Here is a 23,261-nt window from a genome sequence, read left to right on the forward strand (position 1 = left end):
GGCCCTATTGTCAAGCTTACATACCAATTTTTAACAGGCAGTCCATTCCCTTAAATAATTTACAGTCTTGATAAGTAGGCCGAGATGGCTTGAACATGGTTCAAGTGCGCATGTTCCGGAACAAATGAAAGCAGTCAGTGGAATATCTTTTTCTTTTTTACCACTCTTAAGCACTAAATTCTATTTCAAACACTTGATGATGGAGGGTTTTTTAGATTAAAGGGAAGTGGGAATGCCTACCTAAGGGAGCTCAAGGGAGTAGGGAACGCCATTTCTTCCTGATGCTCATAAAATTTCTCTTCCAGGTGAAACAGGCAACCAACCAAATTGTGATGAACTGTGCTGACATTGACATTATTACAGCTTCCTACGCGCCAGAAGGAGACGAAGGTAGGATTGCGCTTTTGCTGGAGTTTTTACCTGTTAATCCATTTCATTTCTGACGTGAGGTGCTGTTGCCAACAGTTAACAACTCTGCAAAATTACATAATAGTTTGATAAGCTAACCTACCCCTGGAAGCACAAAATTTAATTATCTAACCTTCATTCTCTTCTTATCACTACCATTTGCATTGTTTAAAAAAAGTTACCTCCAGCTTCCATGCAATCTACGTTCTACTTCATCATGCCTGAGTGTTGTAGGCAAAAGGATGTTTGACTGGTTTTACATTGCTATTTATCTTTATACTGGATAACTGTGTAAGAACTTGATCTGTACCTATGGACTTGGCAATATTGACAAAATCTGTGACAAGGGCTTAGATAAGGAATCATCAATAATGGCCTGCAGTAGGAAATACTCATTGGGAAGGATCTGAAAAAGTACAGAAGACACTTAATTGAGATTTAGCAGGATGTTCCGAGGGTAGGGCAACATGGCAAAAGGTGATTGTGTGGAGGAGACAATGGCTGGGATCCAGTTCAGTGAAAGGCTGGAAGTTACTTGAGAAATCAAAGAAGCAGTACCTGTTTGTAAGACACAGTTAGAATAGTTGACATCTTCCCCAATTATATTTTGAGGAGATTTAGCAGACAAAAGGAAAGTTTTAGCATGAAATGATTGAGGTGTGGAGAATAAGCTCCTTGAAACAGAGTGGTGGTCTAATAGTGTGCAAAGCCTTTCTGGTTTTCTTATGGAGCCTTTGCTATTTCAAGCACAGTAGCTATTTGGTCCACTGCGTACGACTTTAAGTCCTTCAGACGACAAAAGGCTCTGCGGAGCTTCCCTTTCTATAAGGAAAATGCCACAATGATGTCATGAAGCACTGTTAAAACCATGATTGTGAATTAAAGGAACGATCTTGATGATGGATAGGAGAAAGGTGTTCCTTTGATTAGGTTTAAACTTCTCTAGTATGCTTATGCAACAGCTGAATAAAGTTGGAGAGAAGGGCTGCGTTTGCCTGAAAACAAATCTTAAGAAAAGAAATCTTAATTTTCTGGACTGGATTTGGTAGGGACAGTTTCAGTTCTTGTTGTAGTGACGTTATCCTATGGCTAATAGATTTGTATGCGGCAAGTGGAATGTCTGCAATGAGTCTTTGCATTTAAATTGGTTTGACTTTTTTTATCTTTCATACAGTATTAATGAAACCAGAGGGCTTAAGTACAGTTGTGAGCAGCCGAGCGGTGCTTAGGTGGATGGGGAACTCTGTCCTAAGGAAGTGGCACTCGGTGGGTGTGTTGTGGAAAAGTAGAGCTCACTGCAGGAAGTGCAGTCGCAGCGAGAGAGGGCGGCAGAGAAGAGTATTACCAAAGAGCTTGGAGTCTGGCCACCGAGTTCCGATAGTGAAAGAATAGAGCGCTGTTTCCTACGTGCTTGATCTGGGCTCCCGGCTTGTACCCTGGCGCTCCATTCCTCTGTGCCTTTCACACGCTGCCATTAGTGATCTTTAGTTGATTGGATGCACTGTGTTGCTAAGCGCTCCTGGAGCTATTTCTTACGCTGAGTAATGAGGCGATAACGAGAGTGGTAGTAATCGCAGAGTGTGTATGGAGTCTGTTGCACCCACCACTGTGCCGTAGGCCCAAACCACCTATTAATTTTTTATTTCGTCATTGAGAAAATGAAAATAAACGGAAAAGGTACCTAGGAATAAAGTCTCTTTCCAGTCAAATCAGGGAAAATACATAAAAGAGAGAGGATCTCTGTTTTAATGTGTTGTCTTTGTTGTTTTCAGAGCTGATTTCCCCTCTCATAGGGGTTTATTTTTCTGTCCTTTAACAGCGATATACTCTCCCTGTAACTTTGAAGTATTAATAGTAGAGCTTAACGGAGACTTAAAACCAAGTATACTGGAAGGGAGTTTCTGTGGCTTAAATTCCTTCATTCTGATTTTTCAGATAGCCTTGAATGTGGCCCTCTGGACACACAGGAATATGGGTACAGCACCCTGGCGATAGTATAGGCACTCACCTCTCAAACTGTTGTATCATAAATATTTGAGCTGCAGCTTTGTTGCATGTTTGCCATAATTATGCTCAGGCTTCAGGGGGTTAAAACATATCTTTCAGTTTGGTAAACTGCCAACTGGTATAATGGCTTTGGAAGTAAAATTGCATGAAATTGGCAGACTATTTGCTGGCACCTGTTGATACAGATCAAGTCAGTCTTACTAATGCTTCTATTGTGCACAGCTTTTGGATGGTAATTGTGTAACTGGTCTCAAAAACAGAGTATGGAATATCGTCCAATGAACCGACAGAAATATCAGCCAGATCATTTGGATTTAGTTACTTAGGTGAGCCTTGTACCAATCGCGTATATAGTATGTTTGAAAACGAGTGAGAAGTTAGCGATGTTTTCTCCTTTAAAGGCTCTAGTGAAGAATTGTTACCTCTTTTAGTTCTGTACCTCAGTGGGGAAGAATTTGTCTCACGCTTGTCTGTAAATGTGAGACAAAAGATAATTGGTCACTTATCTTCTTTCAAGTGTGGTTCTGTTCCGAAAAGTAGCTGTGTGAAAAAGAGACCTTCTTGTTCAACAGATACCTTTCCCTTGTTTATGGAAGTGATCTGTTGACTTTTGTGCAGAATAGTTTATTCTTTTCCTAATAATTCGTGTTAGTCTTGAGTGCCTACTGCAATGTGGCTTGTACAACAACAGAAATCTTAGCTAGAACTGTGGGCTGTGTTTTCCCTCCCCTCCTATTCACTCTTCTAAAGATGGATACAGCAGAGGATAGAACTTGGTCTTTGGAATTTTAATGCAGATTTGCAGGGAAATCAGATTATTGCCCAATATTTGACAGAAAGCTGAGGGAGGATCTCTGAAGCTTTAAAGTCAAAGTAAAAAATTTTGCTGCGTAATCCACAATTGAGTGATAGTGAATAATAAACCAGGAGAGATTGATTACGCAGTGCTTTGGAGTAGAAAAATTCTCTGTTTCATCATAAAACTAGTGTAGTAATTGTAACCAGAGGTTGTGGATTTGCCGTTTGTGCCAGGTATGATATAGTGGAACAAAGCTATTCAAAAGACTGAGTTTTCCGTTGCTGAAGTTATGACTGGCTCCTCCCACTAATCATAACGAGCAACTGGTTTTGTTTTTTCCAGAAGCTAGCTTTTAGCATTTGTAGTCAAACATTTATAGTGCAGCCTTAGTGTTTAGGTGCGCACGTGCTGTACTACCTTTATCCAGATGGTTGACTTTGCTCAGCTAAATGAAGAACTGAAAAGGCATTCCTGAGCAAGTTGGTTCTTCAGTTAAATTTCAGGGGATTGAGTTTCATACTTACTGAATGCTAAGTAGTTTGAGCTTCCTGTGAATCTCTCTTTTAAGGAGCCGTGAAATTGTGATGGAGTCATAATCAGTGAATTACATTGTCTTTAGCTTGGGAAGCTTTTCAGATACTGGGGGATCTAAAGCAGCTTCTTAAATTTGGAGATGCTTGGAAGGTAGTAGTTGGCAATTTTGCACAGAAAATTACAAGCAACCATAGTGGTGTTTGTTTAGCAGAAATAATCGAGTGAACTTTGATTTGTACTTCAACCTTTAAAAGGTTTTAAGGCCAGAACGCATTATTTTGGTCTTTTCCTTCCTAGTATGGTAGGGACGTGCTTGGATGCTAGTGCTAGATGCTGGTTACACCAGAGCCTCGGCTGATGTTTAAAAACGATGACAAAAGATCACTAGCGCTTATGGAAAGCTAAGCAGTGTGACCCAAGTGTATCTAAGGAGTGCTTTCCCTTGGCCTGGGAGCACGACTGTTTCACGACGATCGTAAGGCAGTCTGAAATCCTGCTGCTGTGGAAAGGGGCAATGACGCTTGTCCTCACTCCCTTCCTTCTGTTGGCGTTCACGTTTGTACTGTTGGGCAGCCATGTGGATCAGGAAACTGCACTGGCTGAAAACTGCCTCTACAAGGGGGGAAAAAAAGGGCAGCTTGGAGACAGATCATCTTCCTGATCCTGATGATTGTATGCGAATGCCAGTGGAAGGAAGGGAATGGGAACGTGCAGCTGGGGCCAGGTGGGAAAAATGAGACTACTGTCTCCGCCTGTAGCAGACTAGATTCGTTTAAGCCAGTTGTGAAACCTTTCTTTGTTGTAGAAAAGCATCTTCATCCTTTCTTCTGGAGAGGACTTGATGTGACAGAATTTTTAATGGTAGGTTTTTTAAGGAGGCCTGGGCTGCGTTGACATGGACAGTTTGGGAATATCTGATACGTGAGAATACTTCTGACTCCTTTAAAGGATTTTGCAACCACTGGTTTGAAACACGTGAAAAGATGTGAAAGGGCTTGAAAGCATTAGCATTCTCGGGAATTGCGTCGGCATAGTTCAGTGGCTAATGCTGAAGGAGGACAGTGTATGCTATGTCAACATGTAGATGTTTTAAGCCAACGTGTTTAATTTGCAGATAGAGTAGGCAGAGTGCACACAGTCACTGCAGCTCAGTTGATGAATGCAGGTTCATTAAGCCACCATACCTTAATTGCCTGTGACTTCTCCATGCCGTGGAATGAGGGCTACTTGAAAAAATTCCATCTCTTGCACTTGGCTTTGTCTTCACTTTGAAATACATGCACATTTGACATTGCTTAAAACCTTTGGCTAGGATCCACGTTTATAAGCATGTAATACAGAAATTGGGATCATTAATTGATGTATCCATCTGGCTACTGTGCAGTTTCAGGAAGTACTCTGTAGAGAACTGTAATTTATTTAAAATGCTATTGTAAAATTTGATATGTAGTGCTCTGAGTTTGGGAGGGTTGCTAGATGTGATTTTTATGCATTTTTTCCAAAGACATGGAGCACTAGCGGGTTTTTATTTTCTCATGCAACTTGGTCCAGACTGTGTACTAATGTGCTAGTGATTAACTTGCAACCTTGCAGTGCCAAACTCTCCAAAGTTAGTAGGCTGCCAAAATTGTGTTGTTCTCTTCAGGAGCTTTTGTATTCAACACTGTTAGGAATTCAGACTGCCTTTTACTGCAATTACATCTTTGTTATAAGCAGTTCTCTTAAACTCTTAACAAAAAGTATTGTTGATGGTTTTCCATGGTTCTTTTGCTCTGGATTAAATTATTGACACTGAATAGTTAGTTTAAAAAAAATCTAACTTTGAATCTTTCATTTATATTCTGCTGTTTCGGAAATTGATATATAAGCAGCTGCTTTGAGAATTACAAAAAATTGCTGGAGTTGAGCATGGAAAGACACTCTTCTAGACACCAACTCCTCGCTGAGTACAGGTCTTGCGAAACTGTAAATGAGGGTTGCCTTTTGTTGGAGATGTGTTCCTGCCATTGCTTTTAGGTGCTCATCAGAGGCTGGTTGTCACGGCAAGTGGGGCAGTCCTGGGGTATCGCAAGACTCTCGGCCTCCTTTGGTGGAGATTGTGATCAGTATGTGCTGGGAGTGCACAGCATCGCTCATGAGATGGCTGCTCCCAGCCCATTTAAACTATAACTTGTTTAAACATTGTTTCTAACCTTAGGGTAATTGCCATCTAAAATTAAGTTGAGAAGCTCTTTGAAACAAGGTTGCTTTCCGCAATGTGTTAGTAGGTTTCCCAGGCTGTTGCAGGGGGAAAAAAACCCTGAAGGTCTTCACCTTCTTCTAGCACTGGTAATGTTTACCTGTGTCTTTCCTGTGGCTTTCCTAGTACAGGTTAAAAAGGTTATAAAGTAGTAGAGCTACAAATTCAAATATGCTTAGGAGGACTTCACATTTGGGAGAGGAGGAGGGGGAAATTTAATATCCATTGTCAACTTTTGGCAGAAGATCTGCATAACATGCATTCTTCTGTATTTCTTGGTTTCAGTAGGTTAGAACTGTGATCCTGAAGTCATGGTGTTGTTTGTCTTTGGTATCAGATTGTTTCCATTAGAAGTTGTAAAAAGATACAAATGTTTTTGGTTTGCTGTGGTCATTTTAAAATACATGGGGGGGGGGAGTGTTTCTGCATTCTTTTACTGATCTTTATCAGGCATTTCTCAGGTTTTCATTTAGCCTCTGACCACAGGCTGACAGCTCAGCATCTGCAGGTTGTCCAGCAGCGGGTTTCCTCCCAGGCAGGCTAACATAAATATCTGACAGGTATTCAGCCCGTCCTTCCCTCTGACCGAGGTCACTGACATGCTATTGCAGAACAACAGGTTTGTTGTCTGTTGGACTCTAAAGATAGCCGGGGTCAAAATTCATTGGGTCTAAACGATGTAGTCAGCAATCAGCTCCGCTCTCTGTTGCTTGGAAGTCCGCTTTCAGACTTTGTGTGTTGTACGTTAGCGTTGTTCCCCTGAATATCTTCTCTCCAACTCTCTTACAACGTCTCCTTTTCTGCCACAGTGTTCCGCAGAGTTATAAGAAGAAAAGCTAAACCTTCACTTTTCGTTGCTCATTGCCCAACGCTTGCTGGCATTGTGATGTCCTTGGCATGTATTCTGTTTAAATGGTCTATCTCAACCCTCTTACAGTTGATTTTAAAAATCTTGGAACTCCTCAGTACAGACTAGTAGGCTAAAGTTCTACTTGATCCTGTAAAGATTTTTTTTTTCTTGAATTTGTTTCTGTACTGTATTTTTTTACAGCTAGAATTTTTTTATTTTAAGCGTTTATGTATTATGTACCCTAGCATGGTGGTTAATTCTGATTAAACGCTGAGCAGAGCACTGTGAAACCAGTAGTTAAGACTAATGCATTCATGCAGTCTCTGCATTTATGTTCTCTGTGAGCAGAGGTTGGTATTAACTCTGACTTAAGGCTGAAATCATACTATTCCAGAATAAATAGCACTTTAATTTTATAAAAATAAAAACATGTTTCCAGTTACTTTCGTCACATATGGAACAACTTAGCTGAACATCTTGCGAGTGTGGTTAGGCTGCCTCTGAAACCGAATACCTGGATTCTTGTAGTGATAACTTGAGTGTGGAATACAGGTCATTCTGTAAATTAAATTGTTGTTTCCAACTAGCTTTGTCATTCAGAATTCCATTTAATGAAGAAGTTGATATAGTGGTACGTTTTTCTTTTAGGATGTTTACCTCTATGTATCACAGCACTTCCCAGTATTCTTTTTTGTCCTTTTTCTCTGTGCCCATTCAAACTAGTATCTACTTCAGTAGATAACTGAAGCTATTTACTGAATCTTTCTTCCTAGGTCGATTTTGAAAGTACCTGAAAAGGTTGTTAGACCCTTGCTCGCATTTCGATATCCTACATGTGTTTTCACTTCGATTTGAGTGGTGTAAGTGGGATGGGACAGGCAGCTTGCACTAGGAATGCTGTTACTTTAAACTGGCCTGTGCATTTCCCTTATCTTTCAAAACTATACTGAACTGCCAAATGTTTATTGTATTTATAAATCTAGAATTATACATCAGTATGTCTGCATAGAAAGATGTATTGTTGTGTCCAGGCTTACCAAGTTTGGTAGTTCAAGGTGCTGATGTGTGGTAGGAAGCATTGCTTGTTTGTTTTGGTGCAGATTTGCATTTCTTAAAGATAGCTGGTTATTGCGGTGGTTGAGTATAGAGTGACATAGGTAGCAGAACTTGCAAAGTGAGGTCCTACGTAGCTATTTTAGATTTTTTTGCTTGACGGAGCATAGATGTACATCACCTTGGATGCAGCGCGTGGGACTTGATGAATTAGGAAGGAAGAAGCAACACCCGGTGTTCTGTCTGGGCTCTGCGAACTCTAAGTTGCAGGGCAGTTAAATTCCTGTGTACCGATTCCCTCCTCCCATCTATCCAGCTCAGCCTCATAGTTCGGATGTTTGCATCTACAGATAGATCCAATGCTGTGTAAATGCCATACTGCTTAATATTCTGGTTGATTTTGGATGCCCTTGCTGAATGGTATATAAACTCCAAGGTAGGTGGTTCTGAAGACAATTTTTAAATAAAATCAACATTGTGTTTTTCTTTGTGGTTAAAACCAAACAAAAACACCTTGCTGTGGATATCAGTGTGCTTTTCAAAGCGAGATCCACAAATTAGTTAAATTAATCATAAGCATCCTGTTTGGAATAATTAGTAAGAATCCTGCTGCACTGATGTAAGCATTTGATATTGAGGGGAAGTTTTGTGCAATATTTGCCATTTGTCAGGATTGTAGTAGTTGTTACCAGCATTCTTGGTGTTGTACAGGATACCGTTCTTACTGCAAGTTTACAATTTAGCAGTCCAGCTTTCATTACTTGGCACAGCAGACGACTTCCCTGCCATGTATGAGCGCAGCATTCTGATGGATGGGATGTATGGCAGAGGTGGAAGGAGCACAGAGGTGGTGCTTTGAGTCTGTGGCTGTACAGTGTGATGTAAATGTGGTAGATTTATTTGTCTGAAGTAAGATAATAAACACGGAACTCTGACAGTGGGTGGTGTTTCATTGTTTGCTTGCATTTATATCATTCTGGATTATTCAAAATCTTCATTGATTTGTTCAGTAACTACAGCATGCTGTTGGATTCAGCTGATTCAGTTAATTCTAAATGTTCATGAGTTACAAAAACATCTCTGGGACTTATTTCGAACAAAGTAGTCTGTTTTTCTGTTTCAGAGGTACATGCCACAGGGTTCAACTATCAAAATGAGGATGAAAAGGTTACTCTCTCCTTTCCCAGTACTCTTCAGAAAGGTAAGAGCTGTTTTCATGCTTTCTGCTTGCTTCAACCATGTGTTTGAGACATTTGCACTTGAAAAAGCTGGAGTAGGACGGCTCTGTCTTCCCTGAAGTTTCTGACTGCGAATGTAGTGCTCCCTAGGGAGTCTGTCCACTATAAGTCACTTTGTGAGCCTCTGGAATTGAAAATGTTGTTTCATTAATGGTGACGTTTGCTTCCAACACCTGAGGTGACTCTAATTATTTACCTGTTATTGGGAGTTAGGCTCAGAAGCTATTTATGTTAGCTACTGATGATCTGTTTGCCTTTTACCAAGAATGAGCTAATCTGAATTACTGCAGTATTTTCCTAGGCATGAATGTACTAATTCTTTTGAAACTGCTACAGTTTTTTTGCTCTGAGCGAGTTTGTCGATTGCAACTCAGCTCCTCAGTTTGAATAAAGCAGTTTTATTTCATCTTGACAAATACAAATATAAAGATTCTAGGATGATAAAACTTCAGTGTTTCTTTCTGTGGGATATTGGCATGCTGCCTCTCTGCTCAAGATCAGGTTTCCCCTTTTGCACTGAGACATCGAGGGCAGAATAAATCCTGACACTAATTGACTTAAAAGCTTGAACGCAGCCAGTGCTCCATCTTGGCTTTTGTAGTAGATTTCATAGGATGCTATTATTACTTAGTAGCCATCCTATACTTTTGCAAACTTTACTCAGAGGTAAGGATTGTAGGATCAGACTTCTCAAATGGCTTAAGGTAGGTCTCTCCTGGTTATTGCATTGTGTTTAGAAGATGAGAACGAATACTGCAGCGGCCTTTGCCGATCAAGTGCTAAAATGCGGTGGTGAGTCTGGCTTTGCCTGCATTGCTCTGCTGGAGCTTATTTTGTGTAAGGAGAGTGAAGGGTTTGAAGGAGGCTGGCAAAAAAGTGATGGGTGGAGATGAGCTGAAGGGACATCTTATTTCAGAAGGGCAGTGGGCCAGCTGAGTATCCTGGCCTGAAGGTCCAGACCAAATAAATGTTCTGTTTGGCACATGCAAATAACAATACCCCATCTGTTTCTGTTACAGGGACAGGGATGCTCAAGATAGACTTTGTAGGGGAGCTGAATGATAAAATGAAAGGTTTTTACCGAAGTAAATATACCACCCCTACTGGAGACACACGCTATGCTGCTGTCACTCAGTTTGAGGTATGGGCTATATTTCTGTTTTCAGGGAATGTCATTCTTAATATGGGATTTATGCTTAGAAGAAGCAAAGACCCGATTTCCTAGCTTTAACTATACCCTCTGGGTAAATTTAAAAAAATCCGTATTTATTTGCTGCTTGCTTTTAGTGTGGATGGGTAATACTAAAAGCAGCCTTTACATTGAGACTTCAAGGTCAGTAAATTCTGGATCTGGCAAATTCCCCAGCCAAGGATCATGCTGATGTGTGATGCATCATATATGTACAATTGCTGCAATGTTTAACAGCAGATGTTTATTTAGATGTGGTCAAATACCTCTGTATTACTTTCCTTTATGAAGTATATTATTTTTTTTAATAGGGCACTCTGCCTTTATCTCAGTATCTTAATGGCATCCAAAATGTGAGCCAGATACTGTCTCAAGTATTATGTAAACCCTGGACATAATGACAGAATTTTTTACCATATTGTAATTTCATAGTTATCTGCCTGGTTACATAAAAACATAGTGTACTTCCTTGTACAAATAGAACATTTCTTGGGTGCAGCCTACTGACAAAATATAAATAGGTGGTCTTGTGTGTACGGTCTGTGAACGCCTGGGTGCCCTCTCTGCTTTCACATGACTGAGCTTTGCTCCTGTCACGACTCTGCTAAATTTTGCTCAGACTGTAGAATTCCATCAGAGCACGGAGTGCTTTTCAGCTGCTTTTTTTTTTTTAAACCAGGAGTGAAATTAGTTACCACAGTAAGAATAAAATGCTCTAATGCAGAGGTCAGGAGTGTCAGTGAGGAGACTCTATACCAATGACGAACCATCATTCACCCTACTTCTTGTCTGTAAAATGTGCTGAATTTTTGTGTGTGTTTTATTGCCACAATATCTTGTGATTTATTTGTTTAATGCTCTTATTTCCTTCAGGCTACTGATGCTCGCAGAGCTTTCCCTTGCTGGGATGAGCCTGCTATTAAGGCAACATTTGATATTTCTTTGGTGGTTCCTAAAGACAGAGTAGCTTTGTCAAATATGGTAAGTTCTTGATGGGCAAGTAAACAGTGTTTTAAATAAAACTGTAATAATGCCAGCTGATTATTTGATAGTTAATAGTGTGTCTTGGTAACAGACAGAATTAGGAATATAGGCTGTCTTGCTAGCTATTACTAAGCAGCTCTAAATTGAGAGAACTTTTTAAAAGATTATATTGTGATGTCAGATGCTAGCACAAAACCTAAACAGGTTGTACAAACCACAGTGGTGTTTGTTTAAAAAAAAAAAAAAAAAAAGTCTTAGCATATGTCATGCCACGTGCTGCTTGATTAAGAGTGACTGGGGAAAAAAAAAGTGCCTTTGTGTGTTTATATAGCTGTTATAGCTACATAAGCAGACATAGCACTTGAGATAAATAAGCGTGTTTTCTGCCCTAGAGAATTTTTGACCAGAACTGGGGTACAATGTGCAAGTAGAAGTATCTCTGTCACAATTACAAGTGGGTATTTTCAGGTTGTTACTCTAAATATGGTGCAAATATTTCTAGAAGATGTTGCTGGAGAAGAGCAAGTCAGTTTAAAAATAGACTTTTTTATTCCAGTAGCTAACTTTCATAGTTACCTGTAAAGTCTAGCCTTGCCCACTGACCACATAGTTATGGTTTCTGTTTCTGAATTTAAAGTGAAAGCCTGGTGCCTTATTGGGATGTGGGTAGCAGTCTCTTTGAAGGGCAGCAGCTGATAGCTGATGTGTTCAGCTGCCTTTGCAGTAATGGAATATAACATACGTATTATAAAAGTGCACCTCCATATGTGATGGGGCATTTTTAGTTAGGAGGGGAACTACATTGTGGTCTGTATTTTAAAATCGTAAAAGAAGTCCTTTCATTTAAACGCGTGACTCATAACGATGGAATAGTTAGTCAGATGTATTGTGTAATACAGTTTCACTTCCATGAAATTAACTGATTCCCTTTCATGTTGAAAGAATGTCATTGACCGGAAGCCGTACCCAGATGATGAAAATCTGGTGGAAGTGAAGTTTGCTCGCACCCCTATAATGTCGACGTATCTTGTAGCGTTTGTGGTGGGAGAATATGACTTCGTAGAGGCCAGGTCCCTTGACGGTGTCTTAGTGCGTGTTTACACTCCTGTTGGCAAAGCGGAACAAGGAAAGTTTGCATTAGAGGTAAATGCACTCAGGGTGACTTCGTTATTGCTGTGGCGATCTCCGACAGGCTGGACATAGCGCTCTCCTCTGTTCGGTCACCTAAATCCATGCAAAGCTCATGAGGGTGTTTTTTGCTTTAATGGCTCGGAGAGGCTGGGCTTGATATTAAACAGAATTTCAGTTTGGTGATGTAGACTTTGGTCCAAAGATGATGCGAAGTACTGAAGGGTAGGCTACAGCCTGGGAGAAAAAGGGGATGGGAGTCTTCCAAACCATTGTGCTCTAGAAGCTGGAAATGGGGCTTCTGGAAGAAATCTTGTGTGCGCTGCTTTCTTAGGCTAGTTTCAGTCATAAATTTTCAAGTTTTACTAATTGTTCCAAGTTAACATTTCTCCTCTTGTTTCTTACAGGTTGCTGCTAAAACTCTGCCTTTTTATAAGGACTACTTCAATGTTCCTTACCCTCTTCCTAAAATTGATCTCATAGCTATTGCAGACTTTGCTGCTGGTAAAGTAACTCACTTTATTGATGAACTGTATTTTATTTGAATTTTAAACATTTAGGAAGAGGTGTGTATCAATATCAATAAACCTTTGTATTTATTTTATAAAGGTGCCATGGAGAACTGGGGCCTTGTTACTTATAGGTATGCTGTTAAAATACTGTCTTTCCCCCTCTTTGTTCACTAATACTTGGAAGTAATTGGATTAGTTTTAGGGAGCTGTAATTATTGGGTATCGTCCCAAATAAGACTGAGTAAATACCTTCAACTCTTGCTTCGGTTTGGATAAGTTTAACTTCTGCAGCAGCGTGCATTGTTGTACAAATCTTAGGAAGGCAAGAATGAGCTATTACAACTACTGTCCAAGGGTGTGAGATTTTTAAGCGTCTGGCAGCACTGCCTGTTCTACAAGAGAACTTTCTTGGCCGCTTTTTTCCCCGTAAAAGTTACGTACTTACTGACACAGCTGGAAGAGTTTCTGATTTTATGTTGTAGGCAAGTTGGTAAATTTAGCAACCACAGTGTAACCATGTGGATATGAGTAAATCAAAAATATTAACTTGCCTTCCTTTTCAGTTTTTTTTTTTTGTTCATCTGATCAAGCTTTTGTAATTTGCTTGATATTATTACATTATCTGTGCTCATTGTTAGAATGATTTTCCTTCATTTTGTACAACACTGGTCTTGTAAGCTTCGGACTTTAAATCCTGAAATAGTTTGAATTTCTTCTGCTAAACTTTTAATTTGGCCTTAAAAAATTGAAATGGAAATTTGAGCCCAGGTTTAAAATCTACTTGTCTGCTTATCGCAATTCTGATGAAATCTGATATTTTACTCCCTGTGGAAAAAAAATATTTGTCCTGGATGAGTAGAATTTTTGGAAGCCTTTCTTAATTGTGCTGTTAATTTTTTTCCCCCCCCTTTTGCTCAGTTTGGCACGCTTGCTTTATCCCTTTGGGGACAGAAGGCTGGCATAATCTGCAGGCACCACCTATGTTTTGAGATGCACGTTTTCCCCCTTTGAGTTGCAGCAGTCCAGAAGTCCTTTCTGACTGACCCACTAAGTCCTGATCATGACAGGGGTGTTCATAGCGGAAGGTTGTGTGCCTGACCCGGGGAGCACTTGCGTGTGTATGCGTGTGTGCGCGTGTGCCCTGTGTGGAGAATCTTGTGCATCTGCAGTGGCGAGTGTAACACGGCTGGTTGTGCACTTGGAAGAGTTGGAATTCCTTTGGGGATGAGGGAGGCAGAGAAGTCTTGCTATGCATACATCATGCAGTGCAAAGGGAGTTGCAGTTAAGGTTCCTAGATTATGTAGGTGAGCTATTTTATAAATAAAGGATAAACTTTCTTGTTCCTGCCTGGGTTTTTGCACTTGTCTTCTTGCATGCCATAAGGAATTATTGCTCCAAAGCATTCCAACAGCTGTGGAACTTACCAAAATAATTTAATGTCTAAACTGAAATAGCTTTTGGTTTTTTTCAGTTGTACTGATCGCTTTTTAGCTTGCTTAGGTAATTTAACCTACTTTTGATTGTGTTTTTTCCCTAGGCATGTACCACTCTGTTCAGTTATCTTTCTCTCTTAAATACAGGGAGACTGCATTGCTCATTGACCCCAAAAATTCCTGTTCTTCATCTCGCCAGTGGGTTGCTCTGGTTGTAGGACATGAACTTGCTCATCAATGGTTTGGAAACCTTGTGACCATGGTATCTAACAGTTACAAGTTCTTCCAGTTTTCTTTGACATGTACTTCGTATCATGTGTGTGTTCAAGTGCCCCTTAATAGCAGGCGTGCTATCTTTAAATTAAAAAAATTAAATATTTAAATAGTGCTTTGTTACAACTTCCTTCTTTACTAGTGTGTTCTTTAGAAGTATTCCTAGATCTTTTCTGTGTGAAGCAACGTTCAGTTGTTTGAATATAGTCATTGTTGGAGTTGAGCAGGTGTTCCATGGAGATGATTTTGGCTAGTCAGATGACTTAGAAGCAGTAATCCACTGTGTTCCTTTCAGGTAGGCATGATTCACTCATCAGGCTTTCATACCAAGCAGGTATATCGGTACCAGCTCAGCATTGCAAATGGTTCTAGTCCAGTAGCTGAAAAGATGCTCGGTAGTAACTCTTCATATGAATTACTTTGGATATACGGGGAGCCAGCTGTCTGAATGGTTTGATGTTTAAGTCATTTTGATGGGAATAAAAGTATATCTGAGGCAGCAAGACTGAAATCTGTAAATAAATTCTATTTAGTGCTAAAAACTGAAACCTGTATCTGTCAGAGCTTCTGCTGTTAACAAATGGCTTCAGCTTACTCTTAATTAGATCTGACATTCCTTTTCCCAAAACCCTGCAAACAGATGTTTGAATCCAAATATTTGACAGGTTGGGAAGTTTCTTGTAAGAAACCAGTGTGTTTGGTAAAAAAGCATGGTTTCTGCAGCCCCAAATCTGCATCGTTCTGGCTTTCAGGCCGCTTAAATGAAGCGTGAGTGGATGGAGGGAAAAACCCAGTGTAAATATTAATTGTAACGCTAAGCAAAGTTTGTCAAAATTTTCTACAGTGCCGTGCCTCTTAAAATCTAGTCAGCTGTGTCCATTCCTGTTTGTGGTAGCACAGGTAGCTTCCATGTGAGAGCAACACAATATTTAAATGGAAAAGTAATATTAAAGTAATATATTTTTAGCTTTTAGTCCAGTTGAGCAGCTGGAAGCAGGGCAAGCCAGCATCATGTGGCTAAACAACACTGTAGGATGCCAGCAAGTGCCTTGGGAACCATTAGTGACCCATGAACCGTTCGTGGTCCTTCTGACCATTGAGAACTGTGGCAGTAAGCTTGAGAAAGTATCATTTACAAGAATCTCTAAAATTTATATTGAATTAGCTTTTTGTTTTCCTTTGGAAATTCCAGGTCTTCCAAAAATTTTCTTGAGGCATTTTTTCTTTCATTATTTTATGTTCTGTGATGAAACTGTGAAATAGGAAAAGACATTCCAATGTTACTTCTCAATTTCCAGAAAGTCAGCTTTTTCCCTTCTATAATCTGAGGTGCGTACAGCACAGCAGAAAGCCTCAGTAGCATCACTGGTTTAGTTTGCCAGTACCAGATCTTATTGGACAGCACAATATGCCAGTTCTTCTGTAGCAAAGTAAATGAAATCAGACTACTTTCAGGGGAAGAAACAGGTTCGTGAGCAGTTAGGTTGCCAGTGGGATAAGAGAGAAAAACAGGGAGGTGAAAAGATTTAGCAGTCCAACCTAATTGCCCAAGAACCTATTTTGCAGTTGCATTAATCGTTTGGCACCAATCTGTGTGTATTAGAACCTTGTCTTGGAAACAGTTGTGATCAGAAGTGTAAAAGAAAATTGGATAGTCTCCACTCTAAAAATAAAACGGGGCTTATCTGTGTAGAGTTTCAGTAACAGCTTTCCTTATTGAAATTCCACCCTCCCTGGGGTAAATGTTTCGTTCATAGTAGAAGCAGTAGTTCTTCGTGGAACAGCTTACTGGACTGATTCTACATCCTGTTCAGTTTCTTTTACTTAAGGGCCCATATCATCACAGCCATGCTCATCTGAGTTAACCACCCCATTTACATTTAAAGAATGGTTGGTAAGTGCGGTTATGGAAAAGGATGTTTTCTTCCTCAGTATCTGTAACTTGTTTCCTTATCTCGCCTACTTCAGTTAAATATTAGAAATGAAGGGAAGAATTTTAAAACATCAGTGTAACGGTCTTATCTTAAAAAAACAAAGCCCTCCTTTGGCTGGTGAGAAACAACTTTTAACTGTTTACTAGATTTCAGGTTTCCGGAGTCTAGAACACTTTTTTCAGATTCTCCTTTATGTCAGCATACTCTTTAGCAAAAAACCAAACACAAATCCAAACAAAATCAGTCTTCTGCAGCTGTTGCTATTCCATTTGGAAGACTGCCGTGTTGCCCACAATTCTTCTGCTTTACTGAACCGTGGCTTTGCATGTCACTGACTCTTCTCCTTAGTCTAGCTAACGTTCTTAGCTGTTCCCTCAGTGGCTCTGCGCTGACCTCTAGTCTAGTCTCCGGGAATTTCACTTGTAGCTGATGCAGTTCTCCTCCATGCAGAGTTTCTAAAACTTAAGACAGAGGGGAAGACAGTTATTGGGTGCTGATTACTCTTCTTGGGCTGATGACTTTATAGAGAGGAATTTGTGCTTAACCTGTTTCTCTGATTGGTACTAAACTAGGCCATTAACAGCTTATCTTTGCTGGAAACTTCTTGTTGATTAAATGAAGCTCCTGGAATTTTGTTCTTTATTCTGCCTTCTCATCTTTCCAGGAATGGTGGACCCACCTCTGGCTGAATGAAGGATTTGCCTCCTGGATTGAATACCTATGTGTAGATCATTGTTTCCCAGAGTACGATATCTGGACTCAGTTTGTTTCTGCTGATTACACGCGAGCTCAAGAGCTTGATGCCTTAGAGAACAGTCATCCTATTGAAGTAAGTTTTGTCTTTGCTATGGATTGTCTCCCTTTTTTTCTTGTCAGCTGGGTGTAAGCTTTTTTCCTGTTACGAAAAAAGGCAACTTTGCAAAGGTGCAAAGGAAAATCTAGGGTTGCATTTACACTTTGTGGATTTTCCTCTACTTGAATTAGTACTTTAGAAGTGAGGTTTGAGGGTCTGAAGGTGGCTTCTTCTGGAATTTTTCTGCTCTACCGACTTGAAATGGCGAAGTTGTGATCAGAACTCATCATTGTTTGTGTTTTGTTTTGGTTTCTGATCAAAGTGGGTAGTTTTCTGGCCCTTGAGCACAGTGAAGTAGCTACTGACTTACTCCAGTGCTCAACAACATAAACCAAAGTGCAGCGTAGCCCAGAGCTCAAGCTACCAAACTTTGCTGGGCTTGTACTGGTTTCTGTCTGAGGCCGCCTTAGGTGTTTCTGTGTTGTACTCCCAGAACTGTGAGTGTGATGCAGACAGCCTTGAAGGATCTAGCTGGGCTTGCTGCTTTGGAAACAGGGCAGTAGGTCAGTGATGAAGAGAAGGCAGCAGCAGTGAGCTCAATTACTGCCAAACTGGGAGCTGTGCTAAAAGAAAACTCCCTTGTAATTCCTAGAGATCACCATGGACAAGTTTTCAGATAGCTAGGAAATGTTTGATGTAATAGATGTTGGGAGATGACCTTGCTTTGTACAACAGGTCATCTTCGAGTGACTTACTGAGTGCATTTCCTGAGTATGTGTTGTTCTCTGTCCCAGAATTAAACAACTTTCACTGTTTTTTTTTCCTTTTGGGTAGGTGTTGAACCGAAGGATTGAAGCAAGATCCTCTAGTCTATTTGATTAAATACCAAAACCTAAGTTAAAGTGTGTTTAACCTATAAACCAATCCTAACCTAGTCATATGTGAATAAGTTTAATTGACTGGGTGCAGAGATTCCACTAAGACAATTTAGTGATGGATATACATGCGCTTTCTTCAGTGAGAAAAGTCAGCTCCTTAAACACTAGAAACAAGCAAAATCAAAATCTTTCAGTGCAGTTAAAATTGTTCTCACTGTTAATTGTCCTGTTTACCACAGGTTAGTGTTGGCCATCCATCTGAAGTAGATGAAATATTCGATGCTATTTCTTACAGCAAGGGAGCATCTGTAATCCGAATGCTACATGACTACATTGGTGATGAGGTAAAAAGATTGTTGTTAAAAAGCCAAACGTAGATTGTCAAATCTTTTTACAGTTAAAAATACCATTTAAAAAAAAAAAATTAAATCTGTGTATTCTATATTTTGAAAGCTTTTCTCCAATTTGTATTTGGGATCTATTTGAACTAACCTAGGAGAAATAAGATAGTGGGAAAATATGGAAGGAGTTACAGATGTAGATACTTGATCCTAAGGTTCCTTGGCCGATTCTTGAATATAAATGCAGTGCGGAGGGAGGATAGAAAGGACCTCCGTTCTGGTGCCATTACATGTTCAATTTTATGTTTCCAGGACTTTCGGAAAGGAATGAATTTATATTTAACGAAGTTCCAGCAGAAGAATGCCGCTACAGGTAACTGGTGGTTATTATATGCTTAAGAAAAGTGATTTCTGGAGACAAAATTTTTAGTGCTAAAGTGATGGATTCTTAAACAGCTGTTTTTTCCACCTGAGAACTGAAATGCGAGGAAATAATTGGCTTGTTTCCAGTTTCATACTATGTATCCTCTGCACAGCCGGAATTCGGGATCCTCTAGGGGTTCTCTATCTCAGGAGTATGCGGTTGAGGTAATCTGAAAGGGCTGCATTTACCGTTGATAACCACATCTGCGTAGTAATCTAATTTAGAAAGAGTACGTTGATTTGCCATGTAAGCCTTTTGCAAGCTTCCTTTTGCAGTATTGATTGCATGTGTGATTACACAGTTCAAAGTCTTGTCTAATATCTCACAGCGCTTTCTTTACTTAAACCTTTTTTGTGTATCAGGCATAAATGTGGAAGTGGAACAGCATCATCTATCAGCCAAAACCAGTCCATGTTCGGTCAGCTCTTTTGGCATGATATATGAAAAACTTAAGGAAAAGATTCTTCTATTTACCGTTTTGAATATTTAATACTCATTTTTATTATACTTTATCGCAATGTGTATTGATTGCATTTTTTTAGTAGTAAAGAAGCTTTCTTCTCCCCTCTCTCCCCCCGGGTGGTTTAAAGTATTTCCTTTTTCTTGCCTATCATCTGTTACAATTCGACAAAAACACAACCCAAAACATGAAGGGCAAACCGGAGTAATGGTACAGCCTCCTACCCCCCAGTGCCCCTATAGTGTCCTTAATAGTGTCTGACATGTCAAGGCTCTGTCCTTAGTCAGACTTTTCTTCTGCAGAGGACCTCTGGGAAAGCCTGGAAAAAGCTAGTGGCAAACCTATTGCTGCTGTGATGAATACATGGACCAAACAAATGGGATTTCCGCTCATTTATGTGGAAGCTGAACAGGTAAATATAACTGTGTTTTTCAGCACTTCAGATCAAAAGTTCTGCCTTTAGCTGTGTTTTAGGATCAAATTTAGTGGTATCCAATTATTTTAAAAATTCTCTTTGATCAGGAGGCTGTACAGTGGGTTGCTTTGTTTAGTGACAGTTCTGTTTCTGAAGGGAGGGGAAGTGCGGCTCACTTGAGGAACCTAGTGCAAAGCGATGTGGAGTTGTTCCACAAGCGCTCTAGATCATGTGCTTGGAGTTTGCTGACATAGTCCGTTTGCTCTTTGTGTGTGAAATGTGCGTTGGGGGGAGGGAATATCTGACTTAGCTCCCCTTGCCACACGTTTTGCTTCTCCCTCTGGTTCAATTATGCTTATTCTACAAGATTGCAGGGTGAGTGAGGATTACTGGCTGGCAGCTGAAGTCGGACAACAAATTCAAATGAGAAATAGGGCATGTGTGTTTTAACAGTAACAGTGATTAATGCACTGGTATGATTCTTGAGGTAGCTCCTTTTTCTGGAGGAGAATACAAGTTACTCCGTTTAACAGAGGGCACAAGAATGTATTGTGATATACAGAAGCTGAGCTGAGCTGTTCTGATAATTCCTGTCTCTCTCTTTCTTTTTCTTCTTTTTTTTTTCCTCAGCAAGAAGATGACAAAGTGTTGAAGTTAGTCCAGAAGAAATTCTGTGCCAGTGGACCTTATACCGGTAAGATGAGTGCTAAGAGCAGGAATGGAGTGTTCGTTGCTTTTCATGCAATGGCAGCAATTTTGAGAGATGAAACAGCTGCACTGCAGAGCAGGCAGGTGCTCTGCTTGGATTCAGGTGTTTAAGTATTTGTTAAAACTTCAGAAAATCTAAGGTTGAATGCTCTCACACCTGTGGTTTCCGTGTCCTCCTTGCATGGAGAATGGCATTCATCTGCAGTCTTTGGTTCAATTTTCATCTTGAGGTGCTTCTCTTCTGATGTCCAGTTTAAGGCCAGTGCTGCCATCTGAGGAGCTCTGTAAACTGCTGGTCTTATGGTAGTGCTGAAATAAAAACGCCTCATATGGAAGCCAGCTCTATCTTAAGACACAGATTCCACCTCTCCTCCATGCTTATGGAAATTAAAATGTTTGGCTTGAAAGGTGATTTAGAGATTCTTGGTTTTTAACTCTAGAACTGCCGTTTTCCTTCAGATTTGTGCCTTTTTAGATTTAAATTTAAGTAGCCTTGCTTAAACTGCTGCTGTAACTTGTTTGAACATCAGGCAGAGTTTCTCAGTGTTGTGTGCATACTTTTTTTTCCTTAGGCCTTCCTTTTTATTGTTTCTTCTTTTAGGGGAGGATTTCCCCATGTGGATGGTCCCCATAAGTATTTGTACAAGTGATGACCCCACCTGTGCCAAAATGCAAATATTGATGGACAAACCAGAGCTCACCTTGGTTTTGAAAGACATCAAACCAGACCAGTGGGTGAAGGTGAGTTGTCACAAAGGAGAACATATTACTGGGAATACGTTTGATTGTCACTGTAATGTTCCCTTGCATTTCATTTTCCTCTTCTCTTTCTTTTTTTTTTTTTCCTCCTTGCAATCTTGTATTTCTTATGCAGGGCCCTCTCTGTGCTGCTATTGAATATTGGCTCCTCTCTGTAATGCTTGCTTAGTGTAGTCCTTTGCCTTCCAAGAGTAGTCTAGACAATGTAAACTTGAACCTTTTAGGAGTCTGAGCCCGGAAAAACAGTGTGCAATTAGAGGCAGCTTTTGAGTTGAAATGTGGTGGCTTTTTTGGTATCCCATGGCAACCGCAGTTTAGTTAAAGTCCATCCTGAGCAAAAAAAAATAGTCCTGTTTATCTTTCATTAGTGTGAAGGTTTTCTAGTGGCTATTGCCAGACAAGTACAAATCTGCAAGTGAAAAAATTCACTGTTGCGGTCTCCTGCAGACACCAGTCAAACTGAATTTAAAAATTGAAAGACAGCAACTGGCTGGGACTATTGCTGTATGAACTACTGAGGTTGAAGAGTGATTGTTTCTAAGCTGGAGCTGTACTCTGAGAGGTGACTCCGTGAAATAACATTAAGGGTTAGTCTCTTTTTTTAATATTAATTAAATCTTCCTCTTTAACTCACGTGAGCATTCCAGCTGCCAGGCCTGTGTATTCTCTTGAATCACCATATCTATCTGGGTCCTCCCTGGTAATAGAGAGGGGCATGAAATGAATGAACAGCTCTGAAAGTGCCCTGTCTAAATGAGGGTAAAGTTTGATGTTTCTGCCTGAGAAGGCAACAATCCAGCTCAGTCCAAGGTGAATTTGTGGGACTGCTGGCTGCAAAAGTTGTCAGTCTTTGAGGTTTTTAGTTAGTGCCATAGTCCTGAGGACTGGCAATTGGACTGACCAAAATCATAGCAGTAGCAAAGGGGGTGACTTCCTGATGAGCTCAGCAATGTTTTTGGTTTATGCCGGGTACTGTTGTTCAACCAACCACAATGTCTGACCACCTCCGCTAAAATGCTAGTAGGTAGCAGCGTGTAGCCAGTGTAGTTCATCAAGCTTTCTGACCATGACTTGCTTTTACGCTGGGCAGAGGTGGTTGCTCTCATTTCTTAAGGAAATGCTTCTCTCTATCAAAAGTGAATGGAGCAGGTTGTGGGAGAGAGGTTACAAAAGTTAAGATTCTAGCACCTGCAGTCTGCTGCATTCTATCTTCTCAGTGCATGACTACCCTTACATGAGTTAGGAGTTGCCCCTAGAAGAGAAGTTTCTCTTTTCTCCTTGCTCCTAGTTTTAGCTCTAGCCTCTGTTTCTTTATGTCAGCTCTCTCTCGTCTTCTATACCTCTTAGTGAGCATTTCTTCTTTGAAGTCTTAAGTCTTTCTCCCTTACTTATGATTTGTTTTTTCTTTTTATTTAAATGATAGTGACTGACTTCTCTGAGGTGTGATGCTTTGAGAAATTTCTAGTGGTTCAAAAACAAAAAAGCATTTCCTTATTTGTTCCTTACTTTTAATTTTTTACTCTTTTGGTACATTTCAGTTAAACCTTGGAACAGTAGGGTTTTACCGTACTCAGTATAGCCCTGACATGCTGGAGAGTTTAATACCAGCGATCAAAGACCTCTCCCTACCCCCTGTGGACAGGCTTGGCCTGCAGAATGATCTTTTCTCTCTGGTAAGTAACCCTTTGCTATTCTGTCTAATAATGAGAGCTACAGTAACTGCAGAAATCGGTGTCTGAAGAGTCAGTCTCCATTTCTGGAGGCAAAGTGCCTTTGGGATTACTGCATACATCTAGCTATTAATTAGCTTGACAAGTTCTAACTTGTATTATAAGACTTAGACCCTATGGAAGCAGACTTGTCTATTACTCCTGTTGCCCCGTTCTCTGTAGGGGTGTATT

At 40.2% G+C, this 23,261-nt stretch overlaps 1 protein-coding gene across 1 annotated transcript in view; it reads left to right on the top strand.

Moving 5' to 3' along the window:
• Window positions 1–304: 304 nt before the first annotated feature.
• LOC103895304 (puromycin-sensitive aminopeptidase) overlaps window positions 305–23,261 on the top strand; it is a 30,081-nt gene continuing 7,124 nt past the window's right edge. Inside the window, exons 1-15 of the mRNA XM_009274859.2 lie at window positions 305–390; window positions 9,014–9,091; window positions 10,148–10,269; window positions 11,191–11,298; window positions 12,244–12,444; window positions 12,837–12,933; window positions 13,039–13,072; window positions 14,523–14,637; window positions 17,247–17,411; window positions 18,493–18,597; window positions 18,907–18,967; window positions 19,781–19,890; window positions 20,524–20,587; window positions 21,203–21,342; window positions 22,899–23,033. Of these exons, the coding sequence (XP_009273134.2) occupies window positions 333–390; window positions 9,014–9,091; window positions 10,148–10,269; window positions 11,191–11,298; window positions 12,244–12,444; window positions 12,837–12,933; window positions 13,039–13,072; window positions 14,523–14,637; window positions 17,247–17,411; window positions 18,493–18,597; window positions 18,907–18,967; window positions 19,781–19,890; window positions 20,524–20,587; window positions 21,203–21,342; window positions 22,899–23,033 (1,593 nt within the window). The 5' untranslated portion in view covers window positions 305–332. The remainder of the gene's footprint in view (window positions 391–9,013; window positions 9,092–10,147; window positions 10,270–11,190; window positions 11,299–12,243; window positions 12,445–12,836; window positions 12,934–13,038; window positions 13,073–14,522; window positions 14,638–17,246; window positions 17,412–18,492; window positions 18,598–18,906; window positions 18,968–19,780; window positions 19,891–20,523; window positions 20,588–21,202; window positions 21,343–22,898; window positions 23,034–23,261) is intronic.

The sequence above is a fragment of the Aptenodytes forsteri genome, unplaced genomic scaffold (genome assembly GCF_000699145.1).
Source record: "Aptenodytes forsteri isolate BGI_AS27 unplaced genomic scaffold, ASM69914v1 Scaffold640, whole genome shotgun sequence".
Lineage (NCBI taxonomy): Eukaryota > Metazoa > Chordata > Aves > Sphenisciformes > Spheniscidae > Aptenodytes > Aptenodytes forsteri.